The 27,662-nt window shown below is 42.1% G+C and overlaps 2 protein-coding genes across 3 annotated transcripts in view; one reads left to right on the top strand and one right to left on the bottom strand.

Moving 5' to 3' along the window:
• Nucleotides 1-9: 9 nt before the first annotated feature.
• Nucleotides 10-6,331, bottom strand: six4a (SIX homeobox 4a). Of its 2 annotated transcripts, XR_014593062.1 has the most exons (4): nucleotides 5,457-6,331; nucleotides 3,167-3,849; nucleotides 1,639-2,288; nucleotides 10-1,358 (listed from the first exon to the last, which is right to left on the bottom strand). XR_014593062.1 is itself a non-coding variant. In XM_083904945.1 (3 exons), exons 1-3 carry the CDS (start codon nucleotides 6,188-6,190, stop codon nucleotides 1,690-1,692), a joined length of 2,016 nt encoding a protein of 671 aa, XP_083761071.1. In that variant the 5' UTR covers nucleotides 6,191-6,331; the 3' UTR covers nucleotides 10-1,689. The 2 variants fall into 2 exon arrangements, 1 of the variants encoding a protein (XP_083761071.1); XM_083904945.1 differs by having other exon boundaries at nucleotides 10-2,288.
• Nucleotides 6,332-6,353: 22 nt separating this feature from the next.
• Nucleotides 6,354-27,662, top strand: part of mnat1 (MNAT1 component of CDK activating kinase) — a 33,733-nt gene continuing 12,424 nt past the window's right edge. Inside the window, exons 1-8 of the mRNA XM_083904972.1 lie at nucleotides 6,354-6,489; nucleotides 8,052-8,142; nucleotides 15,534-15,686; nucleotides 16,087-16,160; nucleotides 17,429-17,532; nucleotides 17,714-17,854; nucleotides 19,030-19,161; nucleotides 27,183-27,304. Of these exons, the coding sequence (XP_083761098.1) occupies nucleotides 8,054-8,142; nucleotides 15,534-15,686; nucleotides 16,087-16,160; nucleotides 17,429-17,532; nucleotides 17,714-17,854; nucleotides 19,030-19,161; nucleotides 27,183-27,304 (815 nt within the window). The 5' untranslated portion in view covers nucleotides 6,354-6,489; nucleotides 8,052-8,053. The remainder of the gene's footprint in view (nucleotides 6,490-8,051; nucleotides 8,143-15,533; nucleotides 15,687-16,086; nucleotides 16,161-17,428; nucleotides 17,533-17,713; nucleotides 17,855-19,029; nucleotides 19,162-27,182; nucleotides 27,305-27,662) is intronic.

Here is a 27,662-nt window from a genome sequence, read left to right as displayed (position 1 = left end):
CTGTTTTATGTTTTTATAAATATAAACTTTTATTGTAGTATGGAGATTTAGAAAAATACATTCACATAAATTCAGATAACAAACATATTCAAACTAAGATAAAAAACAAACAAAACAAAACAAAAAGAAACAAAAATGACCCCATTTTTTTTCTCCCTTACTATTTGCCCATGACTTTTTTGGTATATTACATTAAAGCACTGAAATTGATGAGGTCGTGTCACAGAACTCAGTCCCTCTGGTGTCAAAAACACGTGATACTTTGACTGCCATGTTGAAATGTGCTATTACGGTCATGTATGACAGCGAGGAATCCCCGGGATCCTGTTGTGAAAAGCACTGGACACACACACACTTGACAAATGGGCTCTTACATTCTCTCTGGTCTTTTCCTCGTATGACACTCAACAAGTCATCCTCTGTCACCGTCTACACGCCCACCTGTGACCTACAGCTGAGCTTTACGTTCAGTATTATTTACAAAACAAAAGTCAAAGGCACTAATGTCCCGAATATTATGACGCCATGCAAAGAGGAATTATCACAATCCCCCTCTGGTTTAAAAGTAGGACTATAAAAAAACCTCATTTTTGTCCTCTTCTTCTTAATTCTGTACCTTTGTTCATTGTACCTTTTTAAAAGCACACACACACTTGTAGATATTTGCATCCGGCTCCATAGAAAAATATCATTTCAGACAAGACACGTCAGAATGAAACGCGATATGCTATAGGGTCGTCACATGTATAGATAACATACTACGAGTTGCATCGTTATAAACAACGTATGACGGACGACGCGGTGTCGGTGAGACTGTTTTGTGACGATGACTTGAAATCCGAGTCGTCGCTGTAACCGCACATTTTGACAGAAACCCTTCAACGTGAAGGCCGTGCACATTGCATTGTCGTCACAGTAGTGCAAATGCCGGAACAGACCAATGCCGTTGCGTCGTTTTTTTTAAGTAGCAGAAAGGCACATTCGTCTTCGCTCAACAACATTCGGTTCAAATATGGAGCACAAAATCAGTCAATTGAGAGGCAATTTGAAGGATTTAAGGTGTTTACTGAAGGACACTTTCCCCTAAATCAGCAGCTTTTCAACCTTTCATTTATTTATTTATCTGTGTGTGTATGTACATAAGTGTGTGCTGTCCTTCAGTAAAAAATCTGTCTACTTCTAACTGATCATTTTCACCAAGGCTCTCTCTCCCTCTTCCCCCCAACTGAATGACCTTTTTGGTTTGAGCCAGATGACGCATTTGGTTTTGGAGGAACATCCTGGTCACATGACCCCGACACATTCCAGCACCTGTTTCTGCGGATCAAATCCGCTCAACAGGAAGTAGCAGGTGTTGTCTATAAAAAAAAAATGCACATTAAAAACGTGGCTCAGTCGCTCACAGCGACTTCTTAGAGTTTTGCGAAATGTTTCTTCTGGATAACAAGGCTTTCAAAACATGTGATAGACTTTTCAACTTTATGATAATTTTGTTAATGCCCACCCACGGGGGCTTTCCCTCTGACTAGAGTGCATTGTAAGAGTCAAATAAACACAAATAATTTAACATTTAAAGGAAATGAATAAAAAAAACAAAAAAACAACAACACACGCTCACACAAGGGTAAAAAGGTTCACCATGTCACTGCTGAGGAGAGGACACAAGTTCTTCTGAGACTGCTTTTGAGGTTACAGGTCAGCCATGTCCTCGTCCATTTGCACTGTCTGTAGTTTGGCTAGCTCCTTGCCTTCCACAGCCTCCATCTCCCCGCACATCGCCCGCACCATCTCGTTCATGCTTCCTGAGCCGGAGCCGTCCACTTTGTTGTCTGAAAGGTTCATGAAGTTGCTGTTCATGCCGGGGCCCATCAGGTGCGAGGACGGAGGTACCCCAAGGTACTCTGTGGGCTGGAGGTGGTGGCTTCTTGCGTCTGTTTGGGCCATCAGGGGCGTGCTGATGGTGAGGGTGGTGTAGACTTCCGGCTCGGGGCTCGACGCGGCGACAGCAGAGACCTCCGTGGTTGAGCTTGGACCTTGGCTAGAGGGAGCGTCTACAGAGTTAGGAGTGCTGTAGCTGAGCTGACCATTGGGGTCCAAGTGAAGTCCGTGGTGATAGGAGGAGTAGACGCTGCCCTCCAGCGGCTCCTTCTTGATGGACGTCTGGCCGGCGTTGCTCAAGCTGTAGAGGACGGTGCTGTGGTGCAGGGACGTCATGGTCAGCTTGTCCTGCTGCTGGAAGGAGTCGTCGCTGGAGGAACTCACGGCGACGTTGTCCAGGGGTAAAGGACCTGCGGAAACACAACGACAGAAGAAAATATACATTAACCCGAAGAATTGCTGGGCCCTCCTTTAAAGTCCTGACATCACTTGATGTTTTATTAAGAACAGGCCCTGTTGTGTGACCCCGTGGGCCTGCCAGAGCTAAACAGCAAGCTGCAGTTTGCTGTTTGTCCGTATAATTCATCCTGCTGTAGATTCCCTGCACTCTGTCAACATAAGTGCTGTAATGGCTCATTCGTGCGTTTTCGTGCGTGCGTTTCCGTGGCCTCTGATTGTCTGAAACTTATTTTCCCACCTCCCTGCTCGGCACATCCAGAGAGCAATGATGATGAGTGATGGTGACTTCAGAACTTGTTTTCATTCATCTCGGGGGCTTTTCGGAGGACCACCTCTTACATATATGTGTGGGTGTGGGTGTGCATGTGTGGGGCCCTTCCCTGTTTCTTCTGGTCTGTGTTATGTATAGTATCAGCCCTTTGGGCTACGGCCCAAACACAGAGTAGAAGCCAAGAATAAAGCAGTTTGGATTCATTTAGAGGACGTAGATCTGTTGACAAACCACCGGGATTGGATTGGTGCTAAAAACACAACTGACCTGCTGTCAACCTGAGAGATATAAAGATATCTATATACAAGACTCAGATGTTTTGTTTGAATTTTAGTGATCCTTACTGTGGCATCTCAATTTTTTGTCAGGTCAAAAGATGACTTTAGCTTCATATTCCTATAATTAAACCACCCTATTTAGGAATTAAAGCATGATTAGTCATTGTGCACTGGGTCAATAATACTATTATAGTTTACAATGTCATTGTTGCACATCTGTACCTCATCAAGTAAACTAAAGTCCTTCTGTGCCGAGTAGTATTTCAGCTCTTGTACCCACCTTGTGAGATCGCCGAGGCCGATGACGCAGAGAGCTGCAAGGTTGGAAGACCTACGTCGCTGTTCAGCAACGAGCCGCTGTCACTGTCAGACACTCCACTGGGGACGTGGACCAGACTGTAGCCGCCCAGCTGCAGGGCACCCGACGGGGAGCTGAACGTCAACACGGAGGAGCCTCCATTCTGGGCGGCCATGGAGTGAGTGCCCTCCAGCTTCACCTCCGCTCCATTCACACAGCCGGAATAGGAGGTGTACTGCAGGCCGGAGTCCTCGGCAGAACTGCCCAGTCCCTTCTCCTGCGCCATCTGCATTTCCACCCCAGTGCCCCCCAGCAAAACCCCTCCGGACGACCTCAGAGGGTTGAAGGCCAAGGGCTGGATGCCCAAATTGAGCCCGTTGAACAGGATGTTCCCAGGCGTGTGGAGGTAAGACGAGCCGCCATTGTGAAACATGGTGGAGGAGGTGTTACTTGTCACTAGACTTCCATTGTAGAGGCCGCCACTGTTGGAACCAGGGGGCATCTTGATGTCCCCAATCTGTTGGATGACCACGCCACTGTCTAGAGGCCCAGTTTGAATCCCATGGGGCATCATCCCATCTGAGGAGTTAGAGAGGGGCCGTGGTGACAGCTCCTCCTGGCCTTTACTAGACTCGTCCTCTGTGCTGTGGTTTCCATCTGATTCACTGGGGGAAAGAGGCAGAAAATGACTAAATTAAGTGATAATTAAGATAATTTGACCTTCAGTAGCATAATGGAATAGCACCGACATTTGTTTCTTGATAAAGACAGAGCTTTGTTTTGCCATTTAAAAAGAACAATCAACATGGTGAAAGAGAATAAACGAGTATAAAGCTGTTTATTTTCTTTCCGCCCACATGTCGTCTATAAACCCACCCAGAGCAGACATTTGTCGCTCTGTTTTTACACAACTGTTTGTGAATGTGAAAGCCCTCTCTAACCTCATGGAGAGCTGCACTGACAACAACCAAACCCACCGACCAACCAACATCAACATCCGTGCAGCCATTTGGCCCAGACAAAATGTCAGTGCTGAACAAATGGCTGAAGGGATCAATCACTTTATTTATTCTTTTAAATGTGAAATTAAAATGCTTAGAATACAAGTCTCTAACAACCAAATGGACACAGCTATTATATGTTGTTTACTAAGGTCCCCTTTAAAAAAGACTGATTAAAACAGCTGCAAGGACACCCCAGGGCCCAGCAGGCACACTCACACGTCCAACCCCCCAACACACACACACACACACACACACACACACACACACACACACACACACACACACACACACACACACACACACACACACACACACACACACACACACACCTCCAAGGAGTAAAGACATAAAGTAAAGACCATTAGAACTGCAAGTGAGGCGATTGAGTTTGTTCAAAAATATCCACAGGTTTTAAATAACACTTTCAGAAGAACTGTAAGATATTTGTGTGTGTGTGTGTGTGTGTGTGTGTGTGTGTGTGTGTGTGTGTGTGTGTGTGTGTGTGTGTGTGTGTGTGTGTGTGTGTGTGTGTGTGTGTGTGTGTGTGTGTGTGTGAGAGAGAGAAAGACAGAGAGAGAGAGTCAGAGGGGTCACCTCCACCAGGTGCGTCAGCTTTGTTCATACACAGGGAAACATAAAAGGAGGTAAATCAGTGTGTTTAGTGTTTGTATGGATGGTTGTGAAATAAAAACCATAAGACCATGTCTGGGATCCTCCCTGATCCGCTCTCAGAATAAATGTGATGATGAAAAATATCATATTCTTTTAGGCATTATTATAAGGAATTAAAATAGCCTTTACAGTCTCTGTCTGTTTTCAGTTCCACATATGTGTGTGATTGTGAATTGCTTATAGTTTCCATGCCCCATAGCACACCAGCACACTTGAAACCGGATCTGAAAGGCAACAGCTTCATATTTCAAAACATTAAAAGCGTGCTCCAGCCCTTTTTTTCCTCCTCAAACCTTTTTTTTTTTCTTAATTATGAATAATTGTTTATTATCCCCATTGTCAGGTCCTGTAAATGGGTCCGCTTTACAGATTATACAATCCTCTGAGCACTGTGTAAGTCACTGACTCTGGTGTGAGTGGGTATAACCTACTGTGGATGTCCCTCCACACAAAAAAAAGCACTTCAAATACTTCGTTAAAATAAGTCTCGGTGTATTTTAACGCGCCTCTTACGCACGGCGCACTCAGAGGAAGGTGCAAATAAGTTGACCCATATTACGAGTGTGATTGAACGGCTGCTCCTTCAGTGGCCTCACCTTTTTGATTGTGCCTCGGAAGGGTTTCTGTCTCTCTGTCGCCTGTTTTTGAACCAGTTGCTGACCTGGGTCAAGGAGAGTCCTGTAATCTTGGCGAGGTTTCTTTTCTCGGCAGGAGATGGGTACCTATTCTGATTATACAGATCCTTCAGCGCGTTCCGAGACCTCTCCTTGAAACAATACACAGTCTCCTCGCCGTCCCAGATAGTCCTGGGGAGAGGGTATTTTCTCCGAATCCGGTACTTGTCCACGGCGCCCAGTGGTCTCCCCCGCGCCTTCTCCGCCTCAGTGTATCGGGCCTTGTACCACAGGTCCTGCAGAAAGGTGTGGTTGGACGGACTGAAGCTGTGGTTCTCCAGTATGCTGTACAGCTCCTGGTACCGCGCCTGGTGGTAAGCGACCAGGGCTTGGGCTTTCAGGATGCTTTCGTTGCCGCGCAGCAGGTCGCTCTGTGGCAGGGACCACAGGAACCTGGCCAGCCGGTCCACATTGCCTCCCTGCTGCAGAGCCTCGCACACGCACGCCACTTGCTCCGGGGAGAAAGCCAGAGAGGAAGCGGCGCTCACCAGAAGCTCCGTGCGCACCGCGTCCGCGCTGGGAGTCGCGCGCTCCATGGACAACTCCGCCGCGTCCAGCGCCACAAACTTGATGCACTCGCGCTCATCCAGCTCCTTCACATTTTCCCTCTTGATGTCATTTGCTGCTGTGACTTCTCCGGCAGAAGAAGAAGACATTTTTTTGTTCAAGCCTTCCCTGGTAAAGTCACTCCTCCCAGCTCGATCGGATTACCTCCTCGCCATGCGAGTGCGATCGGATATCTGACAGCAGCTGTAAGTAGATACCTCGCTCCCCTTTTCCTCCCAACGTGACTTTTACTCTGCGGGGACTGGGGCTGGAAGGAGACACACTGGGGTCTATCTGCAGGAGAGCCACGCCATTGGCCGCCGGTGGACCCACAAGGGAGGAGCAAGCCGATTCAGACGCGAGTGTTTGAAGTGACTTCCAGTATATTCCCGTACCTCACCTGTGCAAGGTGAGTGTTTTTTGGGATCGTGGGAACGGGATATCCTTGATCCTTGTTGTCTCTATATGGCAGGAGCCGCCTTTTCTGTATGTCAAAGTATTACTTCACCACCGCCACCCAAATTCAAAGGAAAAATATTCCTTATTATCTAAATCTCAAAATATTTGGACTTTATAGAGAGTGAGACTGTATATTAGTCATATACAAATGCATGAAACACTGTCAGGTCGACTCCCCACCCATAAACATGGAAAAGCTTTTCCCTGTGAATGCACATTTTCATTTTCAGACTAGTCTAATAAGTGCATGTGTGGTGTGATATACTTCTGTCTCTCTCGGAGCTGGAAAAGCAGCTCCAAATATTACAGCTCACCACTCACTTGTGACCACAAAGCCAAACCATCTGTTTAACATTAATATGAAATAATAATGTTTTCAAATGTCACTCCACACACAGCCCGTCGAAGTGTGTGTGTGTGTGTGTGTGTGTGTGTGTTTGTGATGCAGATTATATGGAGTCTGACTTTGCCTTTACAATTATTAATGTTGTCATTAAATCAATAGGCCTATATAACACACATGCTTGGGCTTTTAGTATGGGCTCACATGAGATCACATTTGTTGTAGAGTGGTTCTTATAAATAGATAGGAAATAAACTACATTTAAAGTTAGTTTTTACTTCTTTTTTTTAATTATTATTATTTTGCTCAGAATTCCATTGATCAATGTTTCCCAAATCTGCTTGTTTTTTTAGATACACACTTTGTTATTCACATTTTAATAATGTATAACAATTTGTAAACCAAACATAGCTTCTCAGTTATGGCCAAAATTGTTTTTAAAATATTGAGCTCATGATCATCCATGTCTAATTAGTATTCATTGGGGGGGAAAAGAGTCACATATTTGAATTTCAGCACAATCCATTCATTGTGTTCACGTCAGTGTTGTGCTATATTCTGTATTATTCTTTTTTTCCAGGGGGGGCCCCTGAACCTTTGAACTTTGGGATTTAGCTCTGTATGAGATCATGTAAGGAGTGATCATCACGGATGGGGTTATTATACACAGAGGAGACACAACCATTGAACAACCATTTTATTCAAGTGACTCTTCCAGGATATATATCCTGTAGGGTTGTGTTTGTACTGCTTTTTGACAACCGATGCTGTGTTGTTATGTACACTACTTAAGTACAAAATTCACGTATCTGTTCTTTACTTATTTATATTTCTAGCAACCTTTACTTTAACCCCACTACATTTCCTAAATAAATTGTGTAATAAATCTAAAACTTAAGTACATTTTATATCAGAATTATATATATATACAAAATTACTTTTGATGCTTAAGTAAAGTAAATGTCATATACTTTAAGACTTTTACTGAAATAATATTATAAAACAGTAACTTCAACTTCGAGACCGCTGTTTAGGGGGAACACTGCTTTTTGGCGCAGCAGTTTCCTCTCGGACCTAATTGTGTGTAACGCAGCGCTTTTCTTTGACAGCAGAGCTGCTGCTGCCTCTTGTTGTTGTTGAAGATTCTCTACATTGTTTTTCTCTCTCAGTCATGGACGACCAAGGCTGCCCGAGATGCAAAACAACCAAGTACAGGAATCCGTCGCTGAAGCTGATGGTGAACGTGTGCGGCCATACGCTGTGAGTACTATTTACACCTGACAGCTACTAATGCTAGCTAATGTAGCATTGTGGAACGCTACGATGTGGGGATTGTGTTCATTCTGTGCAATAAATATACCCACTATCATACGACTCACACCAAACATTGTGTAAGGGACATTTTAAAAGTACTTATGTACCTTTTAAAGTTTTTAATTTTATCTCAAGTCGAGCATTCAACATGTTTGTGCCACTTAGTTCTTTCTAGCCTTCAGCTACCAACGAGTTGTTAGCTAGTCATTGTAATTGTGTGTTTTCACATTTTGCGGAAAAAACAACAAATTAGCAAATTGTGCTGGGATGTAGATACGCCGATGAATGCTAAATGAGGATTCCTGCTCTTGATAAAATAACAATGGTCAACAGCACATATACACAATAACATTAAACAGCAACGTTTTAATTGTTTTACAACGTAATACATAAGGATTCAATCAGGGCCACATATCTTTGTTGATTAGAGACCCTTTCAGATGTTAAATCAACATAACGTAGACAAGGTCTACCAGATATTACTATTAGTAATGTGGGAAGTTTGTACCAAAGAGATTCCCCTGTGTATTTCAACATGTCCTGGTCAAGAAAGGTCTGACAATACGGGAGAGGAATATCATCACTGTCTTGTATTATAAGAGAGTAAGTCCAATGAAAACTGAAATTGTGGGAAGCAGTGGACACATCTTGAGTTAGACAAACACGTCTCTATATGAATACATTAAACTATGCACATGAATAATTAATGAACTTGATCTCTAAGCTGATAATTCTCAGAAATGTACAACACACAAAAGAAGGATAGATTAGACTTTAATAAGAAGATAAATTTGCCTTCAGGAAGATGATGCAGCTCGAACAGGCGTTGACACTGTTGAATTTTGTGTTTATTCTCTGTCACATCATAGAAGGTGCTGCGAGACAGCTGTCAAACCTGCTTGAAGTTGACATTTGTCATTGTTTGCAACTGTGACGAAGTGAGCCGCTACTAAGGATTATTTTCATTATTTGTTAATGTGTCGCTTATTTTTCTTACTAACCAATGAATCAACTTTTAAAATAGTTAATTCGTTTACTGATTAATAAGCAGAAAATTGACATGCGTGAATAAAATACACTGGTGTTTAAGCAACTTTACAGCTGTACATTAAAGTCTAATCTACAGGCCAGTTTTGCTATTTACTGAGGTATAATGTGGTTAGGTTATAACATATTTTTATTTACTTATTTATAAGCCTGAATACTGGTGGGATTCATTTGGGAAAAAAAAAAAGGTGACTTACCTGGACATAAACTTATACATCAACTCAGACACTGGTCCTCACTAATCCTATGTGGTGGTTTGCTTGAGTATTGCTTGTGCGTCACTGTCATGTCAGCACTGAATAAAACTTGTTTGCGGAGCGTTTTCCAGTGTTCCACCTTGTCATCTGTTTGAAAACCCTGGCCATAATATGAATGTAGGGGACGTGTTCTCTCTGAGCACCTTGCAGCGACTGTGGTAGTCTGATGAGAGCATCTTATTTGACCCTGTCTGTTTATTGACCGAACCATCAGGAAGCAGCAGTGCTTTGTCATCAGGTCAGAGCGCTCATAACTCACTGCCTCCGTCTGGATGCAGGGCTACACGCGGAAAATTAAAATGATTCTGCAATGAAGCAATTTGGAGAGATGTCCTAGCTCAGGTCACCTTGGAGCCAGTGTGACGCAGAATTTATGCACCACTTGAAAACTGCTGTACTTTTAATCTGTATTAGTATTGTCATCACTGATGTTATTCGGCTTGTTTGCACTAAGGCTTTACTGAAGTGTTGAGGGATCAAGAGACTTGTACTTCATCAGGAGTCATGTGTTTCAGTTTCATAGTAACTAATTCCCCATTTGTAGTCAACAAATCTTTTGCGAAAACTGTGAATAAGAAAGGAGAAAAGAAAGAATGATCTGAATCTGAAAAACCCGCAGAAAGATACAGCTATGGTATATCATCCAGTTTTTATAACTACACATAAATATGCTTATCATCAGTACAAACTGTGGATTTACGTGCTTTAAAATGCACTGTGAACTGAGTTAGAATTAAAAATTAAAGTCAAATTAAAACCTAGACTGTGTTACAGGACAAGTATCACATTTTTTTTAGGTGAAATCCTGAGAATAAAACAAATAAAAGCATCTGTTATAATTAACCCCCACTATTCTAACAACAAATTGTTCATCTGATGCTTTCAAATTGCGCTATTATTATTTGCTTTTTAATGGATTTCTTAATCACCACATACCAGTCAGCAATTAAATTCCATTAATAGGTCCTTATTGTATTCCATTGTATTCTTTCTCCCTTCTCACAACAACTGTATAATTAGGTTGTAATGGTATTCATTGCGGGGCAGTAGCAAGAATCTTTTTAAAGATTTTTGATTTTTCCTCACCTTTTTAAGAATTTGTTTTATAAATATTTAAATTGGGAAGATGTTTTCTTAAATTTTCTACAGCAAAAAAGTTCTACAGCAACCTGCTTGGAACTTTGACACGAACGATGTATGAATCTGCAATACGTATTTCTTCACTGAATCAAATCATGGCTGTATGAATAAATAAATAAACAATCTGTATTCAACATTGTCACCTTTAGCTGCAGCCTAATAGTTGGTTTACTCTGCACCGGTTCATTCATTTAAAAAGTGTTGACCAGGCTTCCTGCCTTGTCGATGCAATGCAGTATTGAGCTTCTCCGCCTCGAACACGCATCTAAATTTAAATCCCACAGCACATTTTGTGTCCCTGTCACTGGGGGTGTTGTTATTTATTACTCTGCACAATGACACCAGGCACATGTCCCTTTGGCATTTGACGCTGGGCACACAGGCAGGCACGAACAATGTTGGGGGCTGTGGTCACATCGGGGTATTTAGGATAAGACACTCTTCATTAAGTTGAAACCAGCGATATTTGTATGTTCGAGGTTGTTTTAGGTTCCAGAAATAAAGGTCCCTCTCATTTACACCCTCATGGATCTGTGGTGCAGACAACTGTGTATTCCAAACTTACAAAAATATACACTGAGAATTGGATGGATCAATACCACGATCATTACAGAGAGAGGGTGTGACGTCCTCTGTCCATCGAGGAGATCTCCCTCTTTTTGGACGGACAGAAGTATTTATAGACTACTTAATTTTTACAAAGATTAATTCGATGACAAATAAAATATTATTAGTTAACTGAAGATGCTTCTAGGTGGTCGACAGAGCCAGGCTGGCTGTTTACTCATGTTTCTAGTCTTTATACCGAGCAATTCATGGGGAATTACTGTACAAACGTGTATTTTAATATTCTTGTCTTGTTTGAGGCATCTCCATTTGACACTACAAAGGCTTATGTTATATTCTTAAAGCTACATTCTGTTTAGAGCTGCAACTAAGGCTTATTTTCTTAATCAATTAATCTGTCGATTATTTTCTCGATTAATCGTTTGATCCATAAAATGTCAGAAAATGTTTAAAAAAAAAAAAAACGTTGATCAGTGTTTGTCAAACCTGGAAATGACGATGTTCTCCAATGTCTTATGTCGACAAACCCAAAATGATTCAGTTTTAATGATTTCTTTCTTATGTGGAGCAAAGAAATGAAGAAAATATTCACATTTAAGAAGCTGAAACGATCAGAAATCTTGTTTTAACAATGAAAATGGCTTCAAACCGATTAATCAATTATCAAACAAGTTGACGATTAATTTAGTAATTGATTAATAATCGATTAATTGTTTCAGCTCTCATTCTATTAAATACTTCAAATATGTATAATATTTTCTTTTAAGATCACAAGCCTAAACTAGCTTCAGTGTTTGCAGTCATATTCTTGGACCTCAGCATTTTTTTTTTTACTATTTTGCTGCAGGTATTGGAGGTCATGGGGCACAACAGAGTGTCAGGGCATGTTTGAATATGACTGTGAACTCAGTCACAGGCTGAGGAAGTACTAAAAAGATCCTAAGATTTGTGACATCCAGCTCTTGTCTGTACGTAGTAGATTTTCTTTCTGTTTTAATCCTGGAAAGGAAGGAAGTACACACATGGGCAGTGTCACCAAGCAGTGTTGGGGGGCGGGGGGAGCCCCATTGCTTAGCCAGGAGCCCTGTTAGCCCTGTTTACCGTCCTCTTACCACCCCCTTCGCTGACCTGCTGACAGCTGCAGATAGGAGAGATAGGAGCCTGGAGCTCGGAGCAGGACAGGTGAGAGAGGGAGGAGTCGGGGAGCACTCAGTCAGCAACAACAGCCCTGGGACACGAAAGATGGAAAGAGTTCTGACTGTTCCCATGAATGTCCTCTCTGCTGGCCATGTGTTGCAGCCAAGCTTTCTGAGTTCCCCAGTTTGATAACATATTGCAACAACAGTCACACGATCTCAAAGCTGTCACTGAGGCGAGGCAAACTTCAGATGGCAAATTGACTCCATGTTCTCCTCCCTCCCTTTTAGACGTTTCACCTCTTTGCTCTAGAATTACACAGGATTTCCCCTACGGAGAGTTCTGTTGTGTGGTCCATTTATGGGGCAGGGGGCAAGCTACACCCCGCTCCTCATCCCATGTTGATGAATGGGCTCTTTGTGGGCCTGTGGAAACAAGCGGAATCCCTCTATCTACCTCCATATGGCCAGGCCTATACATCTCCTATAGCCTGGGGCCACAGTGAACATCTGCCGCTTCCAGGTTGCACTTGAGCAGAGGGCTCCGCCACTGAGAAGACGCAGATGTTTCTGTCCAGCTTTCATTTTCATATTACTGCTTCATCTAAGCCAAGCTGAGCTGACACGCTTGTAAACGAGCACCGTGCGTCGCTTAATCTGTTTTACTTCTACTGTATGACTGCGTGAGTTTTGACTTCTATTGCTGGTGTCAGACTTGGCAGGTTGCGCTTGTTTGACCCATATCTAAGACGCTATGCGTAAACAGCCAAACTCCATGGCTCTGCAGTTTCTCCACTAACTGATGTTTTTTTTGTTTGGTTTTGTTTTGAATCCTGCTGATGAAGTGAAATGTCTCGCACAATGACTCTGTCATGAATATTATAATGGGCTCTGTCTTGGGAGAGCTTTTGAGCCTATTTTTTTTACTTTTGAGGGAGAAAAAAAAAGTGACTCTGGCCCATCATTGATGAGAGATTGTGAAAAATCTGGCCTGAATTTTGCTGCGTTTTATTGCAAAAACTGACATTTGAGATCAGGACAAGAAACCAGATGTTATCCATAATATTGCGAAGGTGGTCACAAACAGGAAGGTGAAGTCCTGTGGAAATAACGCTCCACAAGGACTTAATTAAAACAGTGTACTGTGCAAACGTTTATCCAGCCCTCCACCCCATCAGGGGAGATTTAGGAACATTCCCATTGTCCTCATTGTCCACTCCTTACTTAGGAGTGAGTGATGGGTAAACACCTACCTGCATAAAAGTGTGATTGATGGCGAAGCTCAGGGTTGTGCCCTCAGGTATTTTCTGCTTGATGGTTACCATGGCGTTGATGACATGATGGTGATTTCAGTAAATCTTCCTACGCCGAACTGGACTTAACTTTAAATATCCTAACAGTGTCTGAGAGTTTCATGCTTTTTAGAGCTGCAACTAACGATTATAATCGATTAATCGTTTGCTCCAAAAAATGTCCGAAAATGTTAAAAACGTTGATCAGTGTTTGTCAAACCTGGAACCTCGAATGTCTTGTTTTTTTCGACAAACCCAAAATGATTCAGTTTTAATGATTTCTTTGTTATATGAATCACTGAAACGAAGAAAATATACCCATTTAAGAAGCCAAAACGATCAGAAATCTTGTTTTAATAATGAAAAAAGCTTCAAACCGATTAATCGATTATCAAAATAGTTGACGATTAATTTAGTAATCGATGAATTGTTTCAGCTCTAATGCTTTGTGCTCTGTGGTGGAGAGGAGTGCTCTTCACAGCAGAGAGTTGGGATATATATTGGCTTTGTAGGAGGAACCGTAAGCCTCCTGAAAAACTCATCATGACTGTGCTTTATTTTGTCTTGGAAAGTAATTATGTCCATTACACAGATTTATAGCACATACTTTGATCAATGACTGTGTAGATGTCTGTGATATTTCACCGCATGGCTTAAAATGCGATGCTTCCTTTCATTTAGGCTCCCATGTCAGCCAGGAACAATTTGCATTAATGTATTTTAGAAATGTCAAACATCTGAGACAAAAGTCTTTTCAGGCGACATTTGTCACTGAAGTAAAGAAGACACAAAACACTCCATGTGTCGGTCTGTTATTCTTTGCTTTTTCCCCAAATTACAGCAAGTTTTATTCAGTTCTTCTTATAATGATCGGCTACACTGTGACTGACTGAGCTGGATTTTATCATATTATGCAACGTGGCGGAATGACTGTGGTCGTTTGAAATAACAATAAAGCGAATGTTTTTTCCATGGCAGACAGACACTCCAGTGATGGGGTGTCAGACTAATTTCCTCTTGTCTCAAAGTGGGAAACAGCCTCAACGACATTCCTGTCATAATCCACTCCAAGCCATTTTTGAGCACAGAGAGAAAATACTCACATGTCCCATTATGACCCGCTGTGCCTGATAGTAACTTACAGCCATTAAAATCAAACACACAAATTCACTTTACTGTGAAGAAAATTGTAGTTCAGCAGCCACATACTCTATACTGTTAGGCCTGCTCATACAAGTAGAGGTGAAACAATTAAGTGATTATTAATCGATTACTAAATGAATCGTCAACTATTTGGAACTTTTTTTCATTATTAAAACAAGAACTAACGATTATTTTTGTAATCGATTAATCTGTTGATTATTTTCCCAATTAATCGTTTGGTCCAGTTGTCAGAAAATGTTAAAAAAAACGTTGATCGGTGTTTGTCAAACCTGGAAATGATGATGTCCTCGAATGTCTTGTTTTGTCCACAATGATTGTAATGATTTCTTTGTTATATGGAACAAAGAAACAAAGAAAATACTCACATTTAAAAAGCTAAAACAATCAGAAATCTTGTTTTAATAATGGACAAATCTTCAAACCTATCAATTATCAAAACAGTTGATGATAAATTTAGTAATCGATTAATAATCAATTAATCGAATATTTCAGCTTTAAAGATTTCTGATTGTTTTAGCTTCTTAAATGTGAATATTGTCTTAATTTATGTGCTCCACATAACAAAGAAATCATTAAAACTGAATAATTTTGGTTTGTGGACAAAATAAGATCGTCATTTCCAAGTTTGACAAACACTGTTTTTTAACCAAACGATGAGTACAAACATCATCGTTAGTTGCAGCTCTGCATGCAGGGTTACTTCTTTTAATGTGCCGTCTCCTCTCCTGTCACAGGTGCGAGAACTGCGTGGAGATGCTCTTCGTGCGCGGCTCGGGCAACTGCGTGCAGTGCGACACGCCCCTCAGGAAGAGCAACTTCCGCGTGCAGCTCTTCGAGGACCCGGCCGTAGATAAGGAGGTGGAGATCCGCAAGAAGGTGCTGAAGATGTGAGTGAGGGGGGAAACCTGGGGAGGGTGAGAGGGGTGTGGCTCTGTGTGTTTATGTGTCATCTCATCCCCCGCCCACTTCTTAAGCCACCTTTGTCTTTCTCATTACACTGTTTGTTTTGTAGACAATGACTCTCCCCATGGGGGGGCTGAAATGGGAAAGCTCTTTCCCTGCCAGGTTTTTACTTCGCAGCCCCTCCCCACCCGCCCTCTCTCTCTCTCTCTGCCTCTCATCTGTTCTTTAATAGCCCCTTAATTGACATCTAATGTGGGCCTATTAGGCAGTATGCAGTCATGGTATTATAAAATGGTTGATTTAATGGAAGCTATTAATGTCGGTGCATGTTTGCTTTCATCAGGTTTTATTATTTGCATCATGAGTTCTCCTCTCTCTCTGCAGATACAACAAGAAAGATTTCGACTTCCCCAGCCTGAGAGAGTATAACGACTACCTGGAGCTAGTGGAGGACATAGGTAGGGGACAGATGCTGCTTATGAGAGTCATGATTTCTCCTTCACTCTGACTGCTAAGGGTGATGTTTTACAAGCGTCCATGTCTGCCAGAAGCATGGATCAGGGAATATCTGCCAACACAAGTTTACTTTGGATGTGTTAAGAGAGTCACAGTCGCATGCCTGTGTAGTAGAGCTGCAACTAACGATTATTTTCGTAATCGATTAATTTGTTGATTTTTTCCTCGAGTAATCGTTTGATCCATAAAATGTTAAAAACGGTGATCAGTGTTTGTCAAACATGGAAATGACGATGTTCTTGAATGTCTTGTTTTGTCCACAAACCAAAATGATTCAGTTTTAATGATTTCTTTGTTATGTGGAGCAAAGAAACAAAGAAAATATTCACATTTAAGAAGCTAAAACAATCAGAAATCTTGTTTTAATAATGAAAAAAGCTTCAAACCGAATATGGATTATCAAAATAGTTGATGATTTATTTAGTAATCGATTAATTGTTTCAGCTCTAATGTGTAGCTGGTAAAACTCTATGGCCATTTGTACAGATGGAGCTGTGGTGATGACGGGCTAAAAGAGTTGGGTTACTGCACTCTGTCAAACCCCAAATATTATTGCTATGCCTCTGCACGCTGTATCGACAGGCACTCGCGTGGAATCAGGACTTCGCTTTGGTTTTTCAACACAGCTGTGACCGCGCAGTTAAATTAGTGAATTTGAAGACATTGCAATCATGTTTGTATGGACAAAGAAAGGGGATGGATGCTGATATATACAATAATATATATGCAATAATAACACTGAAGTGCAAGAGTAGTAGTACGGCTCTCTTTTCTGCAGCAGGTGTTTGACCTACAGATAAACTTTTTACATTACTTTTCCCAAGAGACATTTTACAGCATCTAGAATCATGTATGGCAATAAGAATATTCTTACTTTGTTCGGATTGTGAGTAGTGTTCTTGGAAAATTGTATTAACTAATTGGAACTAGTGCTTTTATGTGAGCTTCTATGACTTTTATTTATGGTGTCTTTTATTTATTATTCTGTATTGCACTTTGGTTCGCTGTGTAACTGAAGATGTTAAACTTAAGTCCAGAGAAAAAAGTAATCCATTCCAATGTTGCACCTTTGGATAAAATATACGTCATTTTTCACATGTACGCACTTCTTCGTGTTTTTGCTGCTCAATTGTTTGAGTTTTTGATCATTGACTCAAAGTCAATTCTCAAGGATTAAATAGGTTAACTTAAACTTGTGTCTCCCGTGTAGTGTATAACCTGACAAACAACGTTGATGTTGAGAACACCAAGCTGAGGATGGAGCAGTACCAGCGCGAGAACAGAGACCTGATCCAGAGGAATAAGGCTACTCTTGTATGTACTGAGTGAATATATCTACATATACAGAACAACTAATGTGATTATTATAATAAAGTAATGATGGGAGGCCAGACTTAAGTCTCTGGTATATTATAGCACCTTGTAATTTCTATATATCTGTGTATTTCCTTTGGCAACATGCTCTCGCTCTCTCGCTAACCCGTCCTCTTCTCAGACCCGAGAGCAGGAAGAGCTGGAGGAGCTGCTCTTGATGGAGCAGCAGGGCAACGAGCAGAGGAGACTGGAGCTGCTGCAGGAGGAGCAGAGGCAGCTGCAGGTCAAGAGGAAGAACAAGCAGGCTCTGCTGGACGAACTGGTGAGAGACAACTCGCGTACATGTCCACGTAATGATTGAGTCCAAGCAAAGTGCAAGTCATTTTGTGAAAAATGTCTGACACATAACATCACACACACACACCCTCCAGCCTGAGGGTTCGTGGCTGTAAGATCATTAAGAGCTTATTACCAGTCATTGTGCTACAGGCTGCATTGTTCTCATTCTGCGATTCCAAAGCCCTTTGGCTCCATTGTGTTGAGCTGCAGGCTGTGGAAGTGATTGTTGCTGTGGAGCAGACTGCTGAAGGACCATCATAGATAGCGGGCTAAGCTGTGTATTTGTTTGTTTAAGGCACAGGGCCTGTTGACTGTAGCCAGATGAGCTCAGCGCTCGCCCCCCTGGGGAACTCCCCTGAGCTCTGACATCTGTACGTCTGTGTTACCAGAAAGCCCTCTGTTCTCATACGAGCACACAAGCATATGCCAACACATATATTTAGATTTCTCTGTTGCCATTGTCTGAGAGCAGTGGCTAACCAATCAATTAGATACTTGATTATTTCTCTTTTCAAATGTATGATTTTACATATTTTCTGTATAATTTGTTACATTTCTAACTTGAATCACAGTTCCCAATAAATGGATTATTTTCAAATGCTAAGGAACCTCTAGACTGTCCTGCCATGCCTGTCTCCCCTATCAAATATGTCCTACCTCCTCCTCAAACGGAAAAAAAAACACGAAAAACGTGTACAAGCTTGTGTTCTTAGACCTCTGCGTTTGGCAATGCTCCACTGGAGAAAGTGAAATGTCCGACCTTGCATTTAATGGAGGTGAAGGCGGTGCGGTGCATTTGAGGCAGCGCCCCTCGCAGTGCCACAGTTTTGCTAATATGGCTCGCATCAGTAATGTGGCAGGTATAGCCTGAAACCTTCAGTTATCCTGGTAGACAGAGACGTCAGGGATGGAGGAGATGGTTCTTAGATGTTCTGTGGCATGTTCTTCTTCAAAAGCCAAAGACATTTTCATGACTTACATGACATTCCACTCCATACATTTTCTAGATCGTTCATAAAGATTGGGAACGCAGCTATTCAAAGATTCAAGTTGAATTTTGGTGATATTAAGATAACGATAGCATCATCTGTGTTTATTTTCCCTACTTAAATTAAAGTCCTTCAACTTTTACTCACCAAACCTCATTGGTTCCTCCAGGAGCAGTCTCAAGTTCCTGCCACCATCTTGCTGGCCAAACACAAGGTCCGCGCTGCCCAGCTGGAGACCCAGATCGAGCAGCAGAAACAGACGGTCAAACCTACGACTCTATTTTCGACTGGAATCCATTTGGTAAGTGCAACGTTTCAGGCACGTCAACTCTTGGGAGACATAAAATACAGCTTACCATGACAATGCACTAGGCACCTCAATCATTAAGCTCTTACGTCACCCACAACCTTTCAACCTTGAAAGAGAATAGGAAGTAATTGTTTGTGCTTTTATTGTTAATTATTGTGAAGTAGAAATTAGACGGTAACGATTATTTTCGTAATCGATTAATCTTTCGATTATTGTCTCGATTAAGCAATGAATCGTTTGGTCCATAAAATGACAGAAAATGTTAAAAAAACGTTGATCAGTGTTTGTCAAACCTGGAAATGACGATGTTCTAGAATGTCTTGTTTTGTCCACAAACCAAAATGATTTCGTTTTGAATGATTTCTTTGTTATGTGGAGCAAAGAAATGAAGAAAATAATCACATTTCAGAAGCTAAAACAATCAGAAATCTTGGTTTAATCATGAAAAAAGCTTCAAACTGATTATCGATTATCAAAATAATAATTAATTTTGATGATTAACAATCGATTAATCAATTAATAATTTCAGCTCTAGTAGAAATACAGTTTACTTTGCAAAGTATGATGCAAAACTAAACTCACTCAAATGAAAGAGGTGGATACATTATTTTCTGAATTGTGTGGTTTTGACCCACATCTTCACCTTGAAAAAGCTACGCAGAGTATAAATAACAAATGGCTGCCATGTTTACCATGAGCACGTGCAGGTTGGAGGGCACGTAACGTTATACTTCTGTTCAGTGGCGGTGGTCGAGTGTTTTTTGAATCATAAAGGTCAAAGTGTGTGTTTTGAACTTCAGTTCTAAATTAAGCTTTGCGGCGAGCTCATTGACAAAAGAGTGGTGTTAACAGGCGAGACCTTCAAAGGATGAATATTGGTCCATCTCTGTTGCTTCTTTCGTGTGGAAACTGGCCTTTACCCTTTCAATCATGTCATCACATTTCCTCTGGCTTGAGCAGTATGACCTGCAGTGAGAGAGATGTTGGTTTGGTCACTCACTCTGAGCTTTGACGCTTTGTGCTCACTGTGTCTGGAGAGACCTTCTGTTTGGCTGTTGTTCAGGTTTGCAGTCGTTTATTTTCATTTTACTGTGATGAGATAGGCTGTGTCATCACCCCCACCCTCTCCGCAGCGGCCCTCATGTGACACGGTTGTCTTCCCAAACTCCAGTGGTGCGTGAGAGAGAGATATCTGTCCAGTACTCACCTAGGTGTAAGCAAGCTGTATGTGTTTGCATATTGAGGTAGAACAAAGCTTCTTTTTTTTTTTAATGGTGCTACCCTTTTACATGCAAAATGTCTTCATTCTGAAAAGATTCATTCTGTTTACATTGACCCAAAATCAATTAATCCAATTATGGTGCATCAAGCTTTCAGTCTGAATATTTTGTGTTACAAGCAGGAGAAGAAGCTTCCACTTCCGCTTCTGTAGTAAACCAATGCTGCACATGTCTGCCTGTCCCCCTCACTGTCCACTATTTTCTGCCTCTTTCCACGCCTGTGACTTTTGTGTGTTGTGTTAATTTACTCTTAAAACCCCCAAAAAGATGGAAGTATTCTAAATCACGCCCCCTTCAGATACAGCATGAAGTTTAACTTGCAGATGGTGAGAGAAACAGAGCTATTGTGTTGCTCTTGGCTTCTTTTGTGGCTGTTTTTTTTTCTCTTCCCTCCCATTTCTCTTCATCCTCCCTTCCCCAAGCTCCTGTTGGTGGAGCAACGCTCTCACCATGTATCTGCTGTGTTAGACCGAGAGACTCGAGTCGGGGGAGCCATGCGGGTTTGGATTTCCCTTCATCTCGGAGTCCATGCGAAATGACTCCTGTTTGACTTGGTGGGGTTTCAGCGCAGAGTGGTGGATTCCTGCAGATTGCTGGAATTCGTTTATCTGCGAGGTTGTGGTCCCTTGTTCCAAACAGGGTTTCAATTTTTCTAAGCAGGAATCAGGGGGAGGCAAATGTGAAACCACTAAAGCTGGGCCACATTTGTGTTCTATCCCTTCATATTTCTGCTGTGTGCTTCTCTTTTTAGGGAAAGTGATATCAATTATTGCTGCGACATACACTACCGTTCAAAAGTTTGGGGTCACTTAGGAATGTCCGACTATTATAGCTGCAAATGTCTGGTTTTAAATGGAATATGTACATAGGTGTTTCATCTGGATGCTTTCGGTGATGTTCAAGTTCATAAGTCAAAACTTCAAATTCCCTGAGCCACTCACCTCCCTGCTAGCGCCCTCTCTTTTACCACCACAAACTGACCCCCGCCCCCCCCAGCACCTCAGCCAGCTGCTTTAGCCTAGGCCAAGGTGAGCCGTCACTGGTCGGAATGGCATATCTGCCTGTCTTTGAGCTGGCCAATGTGTGGAACGTGAGGATGCCAAATCTTCAGCTTCCCAGTGGCTCCAGTCCCCATTTAAAGCATGATCTAATGCTACATCTAGTTGTGTCATGTTGTTTTCTGGCAAGGGGACATCGCAGCCACGCTGGCACTGCTCTCAGCCAGCGTGAATGTTCCAGGAGTGGGAGTTGGGGACTTCAAATATGATCCTTATTATTCTGGTTCTGTGTTAACATGCAGTCGAATGGATGCTTGAGGAAGTTCAGCCAATCATGAGGGAAAGTAGTCTCGGTCCAGGTGTGATATGGGGTGGGATGGGCCTGGTCTTGCCTCAGGAATGGTCTGAAATCACTCGCTAATCCCCCACTTTGTAGTCAATCTATTGAACTACGTCACACATATACCTGTGTGTGTGTGTGCACACGAACATAGAAACACACACGGTCTGAGTAAACATCCTTTGAAGAATAAAGTGTCTTTTTAAAATAGAGGTCCCGCCAATATCAAAAGAGACTCTCTGTGTGGGAGGGAGGAAGCTGTTCTCTGTTTAAACAGGTTGTGTGTTGTTGTCTGACACACAAGAACAGTCCTAATGCTAAACACGATGGCGAGAGTCATCATCCTTGGCACCTGCTCTGTCAAAACACAGATGTAGATGAGTTTTATCAGCATATGAAAAGCCCTTTTTAAGCATTAAATTAATAATTGTTTTGTCGTTGCGTGTCAACTTTGTTTATGCCATGAAAGTCACTGCGTTTTCCAGTCAACATGTCAAGGTAGGAATTGTCCTCAGCTGCTGTCTCCATTCCCGAAAGCAGCTGATGAGGAAACTCTCCACCTCGGGACAGCTTTCAGCGCCATCTTAAATGAAAGTTCCCAGGTTCCAACATTGCTGGAGCTTGATCCGCTCATCACCGACGGCAGAGCAGCTGACATACCTGACAAGACCAGCACTAGTAATGAAAGCAGGAGGGGCACACACACACACACACACACACACACACACACACACACACACACACACACACACACACACACACACACACACACACACACACACATACATAAACAAAGTACAAGATACACATTCAGCCAAATGTGGGTGGAAAATTTATCCCTAAACATAGATGTGAAGTTGACTGAAATAACCCCGGGTTTTCTCTGGCTTTGTGCCGCTCTACACTTAGACAGTGGAATTTGACAGCCATTGAAAGGAGTATACACACACACGTTCAGCCAGTGAGCTTGTTTGCTCAGGTTTGTTTTAGGTGGTTAAGTTGTCCTCTACAGTGACCTCTGCTCCATACTCGTCTGCGCAGACCAAGCTCTGCTTTGCTTTTCCCTGGCAGACCGGCCCAACCTGTTTTGCCTGGGAGTTTGTCTCTATATGCTCGCTGCAACTCCCACCCAGTCGGTCATAATGTTCAGTGTTGTTTTCATTTCTCTTATCGACAGTCTTTAGACAAATAGTAACGGGCAGACATGCATGTTAACATCCAAACATATACACTACTATTCAAAAGTTTGGGGTCAACTATACAATTTTGCTGTGTTTTCCATTAAAACTCACACTTTTATTTATCAAAAGAGTTGCAAAATTAATAGAAAATATAGTCAACCAGCAAAACTGTTTCCGCTGTGCTAACATCATTGCACAAGGGTTTTCTAATCATCCAATAAAAGCCTTCTTAACGTGATTAGCAAACACAATGTACCATTAGAACACTGGAGAGAAATGGTCTGCTATACACCTATATAGATATTCTATTAAAAAACAGACGTTTGCAGCTAGAATAGTCCTTTACCACATTAACAATGTATAGTGTATTTATGATTCATTTAGTGGTGTATTCATTGAAAGAAAGTGCTATTTCTAAGTGACCCCACACTTTTGAACGGAAGTGTAGAGTATGCTTTAACCAAAGATGGTTAGTTTTATGTGAACGTTTCTGTAACCCTTGCTCTTTGGCCTTCCCTTTTTATTGGATTGCTGGCATGCAGGTTGATGTCTTCAAGAGGTTGTGGTATTGGAGGGTCAGCTCGGGTGGTATCAGCCCTGATTGGCACCAGCACATGTGGGCATTCACACCTCTGCCCCAGACTCGGGGCCCCATTTAAGTTGGCCTTTGCAACCTTTGCCCATGGGCAAGACGGCATAGCCCAGCCCAGCAGAAAAGAGTTGTCAGCTTTAGGGGCTTTGCGCTGGGCCAGCTGCCACTAGTCAGGGAGTTATATTTAAACTTGTGAGGAGAGAGGAGGCACTATGTGTGCAGCAGCTTTTTACACTTGCTACTTGCTGCTCAGTGCCTGTGGGTAACCCAAAGCTCTTTATCCATACAGAAGCACTGGCAGAGCCAGGGCACATGGTGGGAGTGAAAGCTGAGGATGGGATGGCCCCTTATCCTCGATACCATGTTGACCAGTGTTTCCCTCCCCATAGTTTTTCATTGGCACCAGACACACCTCGTATTGACATCTGTCCTCGGTGATCTAATCGCCTAATCGTCTCCTCCACATTATGATCAGATCTGCCATCCCTGTCCTTTTATTCAATGATGTTATGATTGCAGCACAATTTTGTTTACAATGAATCTGACTGCACCGATGTTTTTTCTGTTCTCTGTGTGGTTGCACCTCTGCACAACACACGTGATAGATGGAGAGGTTTGGTTGATTTAAAATTAGTTAGCTAAAGTACCTTTAGCAAACGCCCTAACAGCTCTCATTCTTGGCATGGTCAGTGCTCTGCCTTGGGCAAGAACCTCTCATACCTTAAAAGTAATGTGAGTTTTATGAGATCCCCCGTCCCATAAAAGTCACATGAATGTCTTGCACATCCTTGTCTCTGATAGGCTCACCCTGTTGCTTTCCCAGACGCGACCACTAACACCCACCAGCCCCAGCAGGCATAGATCGCTTAGTTTCCCAAGCCAGCACACCTGTCTCCTCCTCCAACACAGGGATTGGCACCAGCGACTGCTTTAACTCCAGCTATTAAAATGAGTCCACTCCTAGAAGTCAAAGGTAGTATTACTGGATCAGTAGAACTCTATCTAGATCTGAGGTAGATGTAGGAGGATCAGACGAACAGAAGGAGGAGAACTCCCTCTGGCACAATGGTGATTTCCTGAATTCATCTTCCCCCTGCGGTTTTATTAAGATTAATGGGCCCCAGAGCTTCATTTTAGTGTCACAGGGGTATTACAGCGGTCTTAAATACCAGTTATACACAAACTTGAAAGCATCATGAGGGCACTCATAGTTTTGCATAGGTAGTAGAGCAAGAGGGGCCTCAGTGATGTTTAAAGCAGATGTTTGTGTTGGCCTTTTCAGCGGTGTTGTTCCAGCATCTCCAAAGTCCTTAAGTCATTTCTGCTCCACTGTGCCTGGCCAGGGGTCCGCACACTCTGTCACCCCCTGTTGCTTTCTTTCGCTGCAGCATTCGGGGAAAACAACATTCATATGTCGTAATTCACACAAGCTTTTAATAGGATGTGATGAGTTCACGACTGGAAGTTTCAGCAGCGCTGTAAGGTGAAGTGTAGGACAGAGCGGTTTGTGAGAGGACACAGCGCCGTTTCAGAGGGACGGCCAGACGGCTTCACTTTATTACATAGTTTAAATTTACTGCATGTCCTTATTTTGCAATTTTATTTTAAACGTATTCACAAGACTTGGACATTTTCTTGTGTGCACTTGAATTACTCTGTGTTTGTGTTGACATGTGTCACAGTGTTCAAGGTGCCCTTGCAGAGGAATGCAGTGGAAATGTCTGTAGTCTGAGAGCGTTGGCTCCGTTCTGCGTGTCACTTACAGTTCTGATTTACTGCCGCTAAGCTATCTGCAACTCCCAATTTGCCACTCTTCTTTTTACCTCTCCATCATCATAGACTGTTCTCCTCCTCCGCCTTCCCTCTCCACCCCGTTGTCCCAGTGCTTCTCTTTGATTTCTGCAGTGGAGGGGAGTCAACTGTGCTGAAAGTCTGAAAGAAGATGGATGGAGAGGCTGAAGGAGTGCAAAAGAGAGGGAGAGTGGCTGTGTATGGGTTTCATTAGCCTTGTAGTGGGGCTTGGATGAATGGATGGTACAGGATCGAGGATCAGTCGCACCTTGAGGTTAAAGGTTGAGTGAAAACCATAGAGAGACGTGTGAGCTACTAAAATATTATCTGTTTTTGTATCCAAATGTTCCTTCTATAAAGTAATTAAGCTATTTTAAGATGTGGCACCTCTTACTATTTGGGAGCAGGATTTTGATGAAGTTAAAAATAAATTAAATGCCAAAAGAACAATATTATTCCATCGCAGTTTCAAAAGCAAAGCACCATAATTACATGTTATATTTTGGGTCGACGGCATTCATGATTTCTTTTCTGGAAAACCCTCTTTCTTGCTCTTTATGTACTCTTACTCCCCCCCACCTGCATGTACAAACCACTTCTAAATGTGACAGGTTCAGGCTCGTTCTGTTAAGGCAGCTGATAGTCATTATGGGAAACATGGTATATCTCGATTTGTACTGAAAATAGAAAAATCAACACTCAATTTTAAAGTATAATTTCTTTGTTTCTGTGACATAGACGTGGGCTTAGTTCACAGTCTGTTACCATCGTGTTGGGTTTGGCTTAAAAAGTTGGTGTCCTTTGCCGCCTCATTGTGCATCACTTGGTGCATTTTGAACTTCCATTTCAGCTTTGATTGCTTCATTTCCCTATGTGCATTTACAAGGTCCAATGCATGTACGAGGGCAATCAGTCCGAGTCCAGAAAGCACATGTTACTCATTTAGTTAGGTTTTCATCAGCTTCATTCGGTCTTCTGTTGTTTATACTCCCCATCTTCTCCTTTCTTTGGTTTATTGCTTATCTTTTTTTTTATATATCCCCCTTTGTCTCTGAGCTTCCTTGTACTCTGTAAAATAGTCTGTGTTTGTTTAGACAGCATCTTCTTAATTCCAGGTCTGTTTCATGACTGGCTCGTCTTCTGAGTGTTATTACTTGTAATGCTGGAGAAAACATTGTGGTCTCAAGCCGTGTGGAAATTCCCCTTGTGATGGCAGAGCCCCAAATTGAACAATTCGACTGTGTCTTTCACAAGTACCACATTTCTCACTCGATCGCAGTGGTCAAAAACTTTAGGGACTGAAATATCAACTTAAAATAATTATGTACTGAAGGGTTTTTATAAAACAAACTACATTTATTTTAGTTCACATTCACCTGTGTGGGAAACTATGATGATATTGTTTATTAAATGTATTTTACTTTTGATCAGATGTACACTTGTCTTCTGTTGTGAGGCAAACACCAAACCCTTTTGGGCTTTTTACGAAGCTTAACTTCATTTTTCCTTGTTTAGAATACCATCAACCATAGTTGTTGAGTTGCCAACCGTCTGGTGACCACGACAAACATGCCCAGTTATTGTTCCACCGCTGGTGGTGGAAACATTGGTGGAAAGTGCAAATGACAAAACGTGTATTCCCAAAAACCAGTCTTTCAAGTAATGCTGCAGCATGATTGACATTAGGCCTTTTCCAGGATGCTTTTCTGTTTGTGTCATCTGATTATGCTGTAGCCAGAGTTTCCATTGTTGCGCTGCATACTAAACAGAGACAGTAAAGATCATTGTTCCATGTTCAATGTTGTCTCTCTGTGGTCTTTTGTCTTTCAGCGGCAGACCGTGTCTCTCCTACCTGTGCCCAAGATAGAAGAAGTCCTGTACCACTACAAGCCTCTTCATGTTGAAACCTTTGGACCCCCAGTGCCTGAGTTGGAGCAGCTGAGCAGAGTCGGGTACAAACTTATTATATACAATAACTTTCAAAAGTTTGGGGTCACCTTTACAATTTTTTTGTGTTTTCCATTAAAAGTCACACTTTTATTCCTCAAAAAAGTTGCAAAATGAATAGCAAATATAGTTAAGACATTGACAAGATAAGAAATTATTTTTATGCAAAATAATAATTTTGCCCTTTCGTTAAAGAACCAGCAAAACTGTTTTCAGCTGTGCTAACATCATTGCACAAGGGTTTTCAAGGGTTTTCTAATCATCCAATAGCCTTCTAACGCAATAAGCAAACACAATGTGCCATTAGAACACTGGAGAGATGGTTGCTGGAAATGGGCCTCTATACACCTATGTACATATTCC

Source organism: Microchirus variegatus, assembly GCF_963457635.1.
Source record: "Microchirus variegatus genome assembly, chromosome: 2".
NCBI classification, from domain to species: domain Eukaryota; kingdom Metazoa; phylum Chordata; class Actinopteri; order Pleuronectiformes; family Soleidae; genus Microchirus; species Microchirus variegatus.
This window is presented reverse-complemented; position numbering and strand designations above follow the sequence as displayed.

What these genes read in the sequence shown, in the direction of transcription:
- six4a (XM_083904945.1), bottom strand. Translation starts at nt 6,190, where the DNA reads ATGTCTTCTTCTTCTGCCGGAGAAGTCACAGCAGCAAATGACATCAAG. An exon ending in TCCGAGGCACAATCAAAAAG is followed by an intron (nt 3,850 to 5,456) that starts GTGAGGCCACTG and finishes TCTTTCCCCCAG; the next exon opens with TGAATCAGATGGAAACCACA. An exon ending in GGCCTCGGCGATCTCACAAG is followed by an intron (nt 2,289 to 3,166) that starts GTGGGTACAAGA and finishes GTGTTTCCGCAG; the next exon opens with GTCCTTTACCCCTGGACAAC.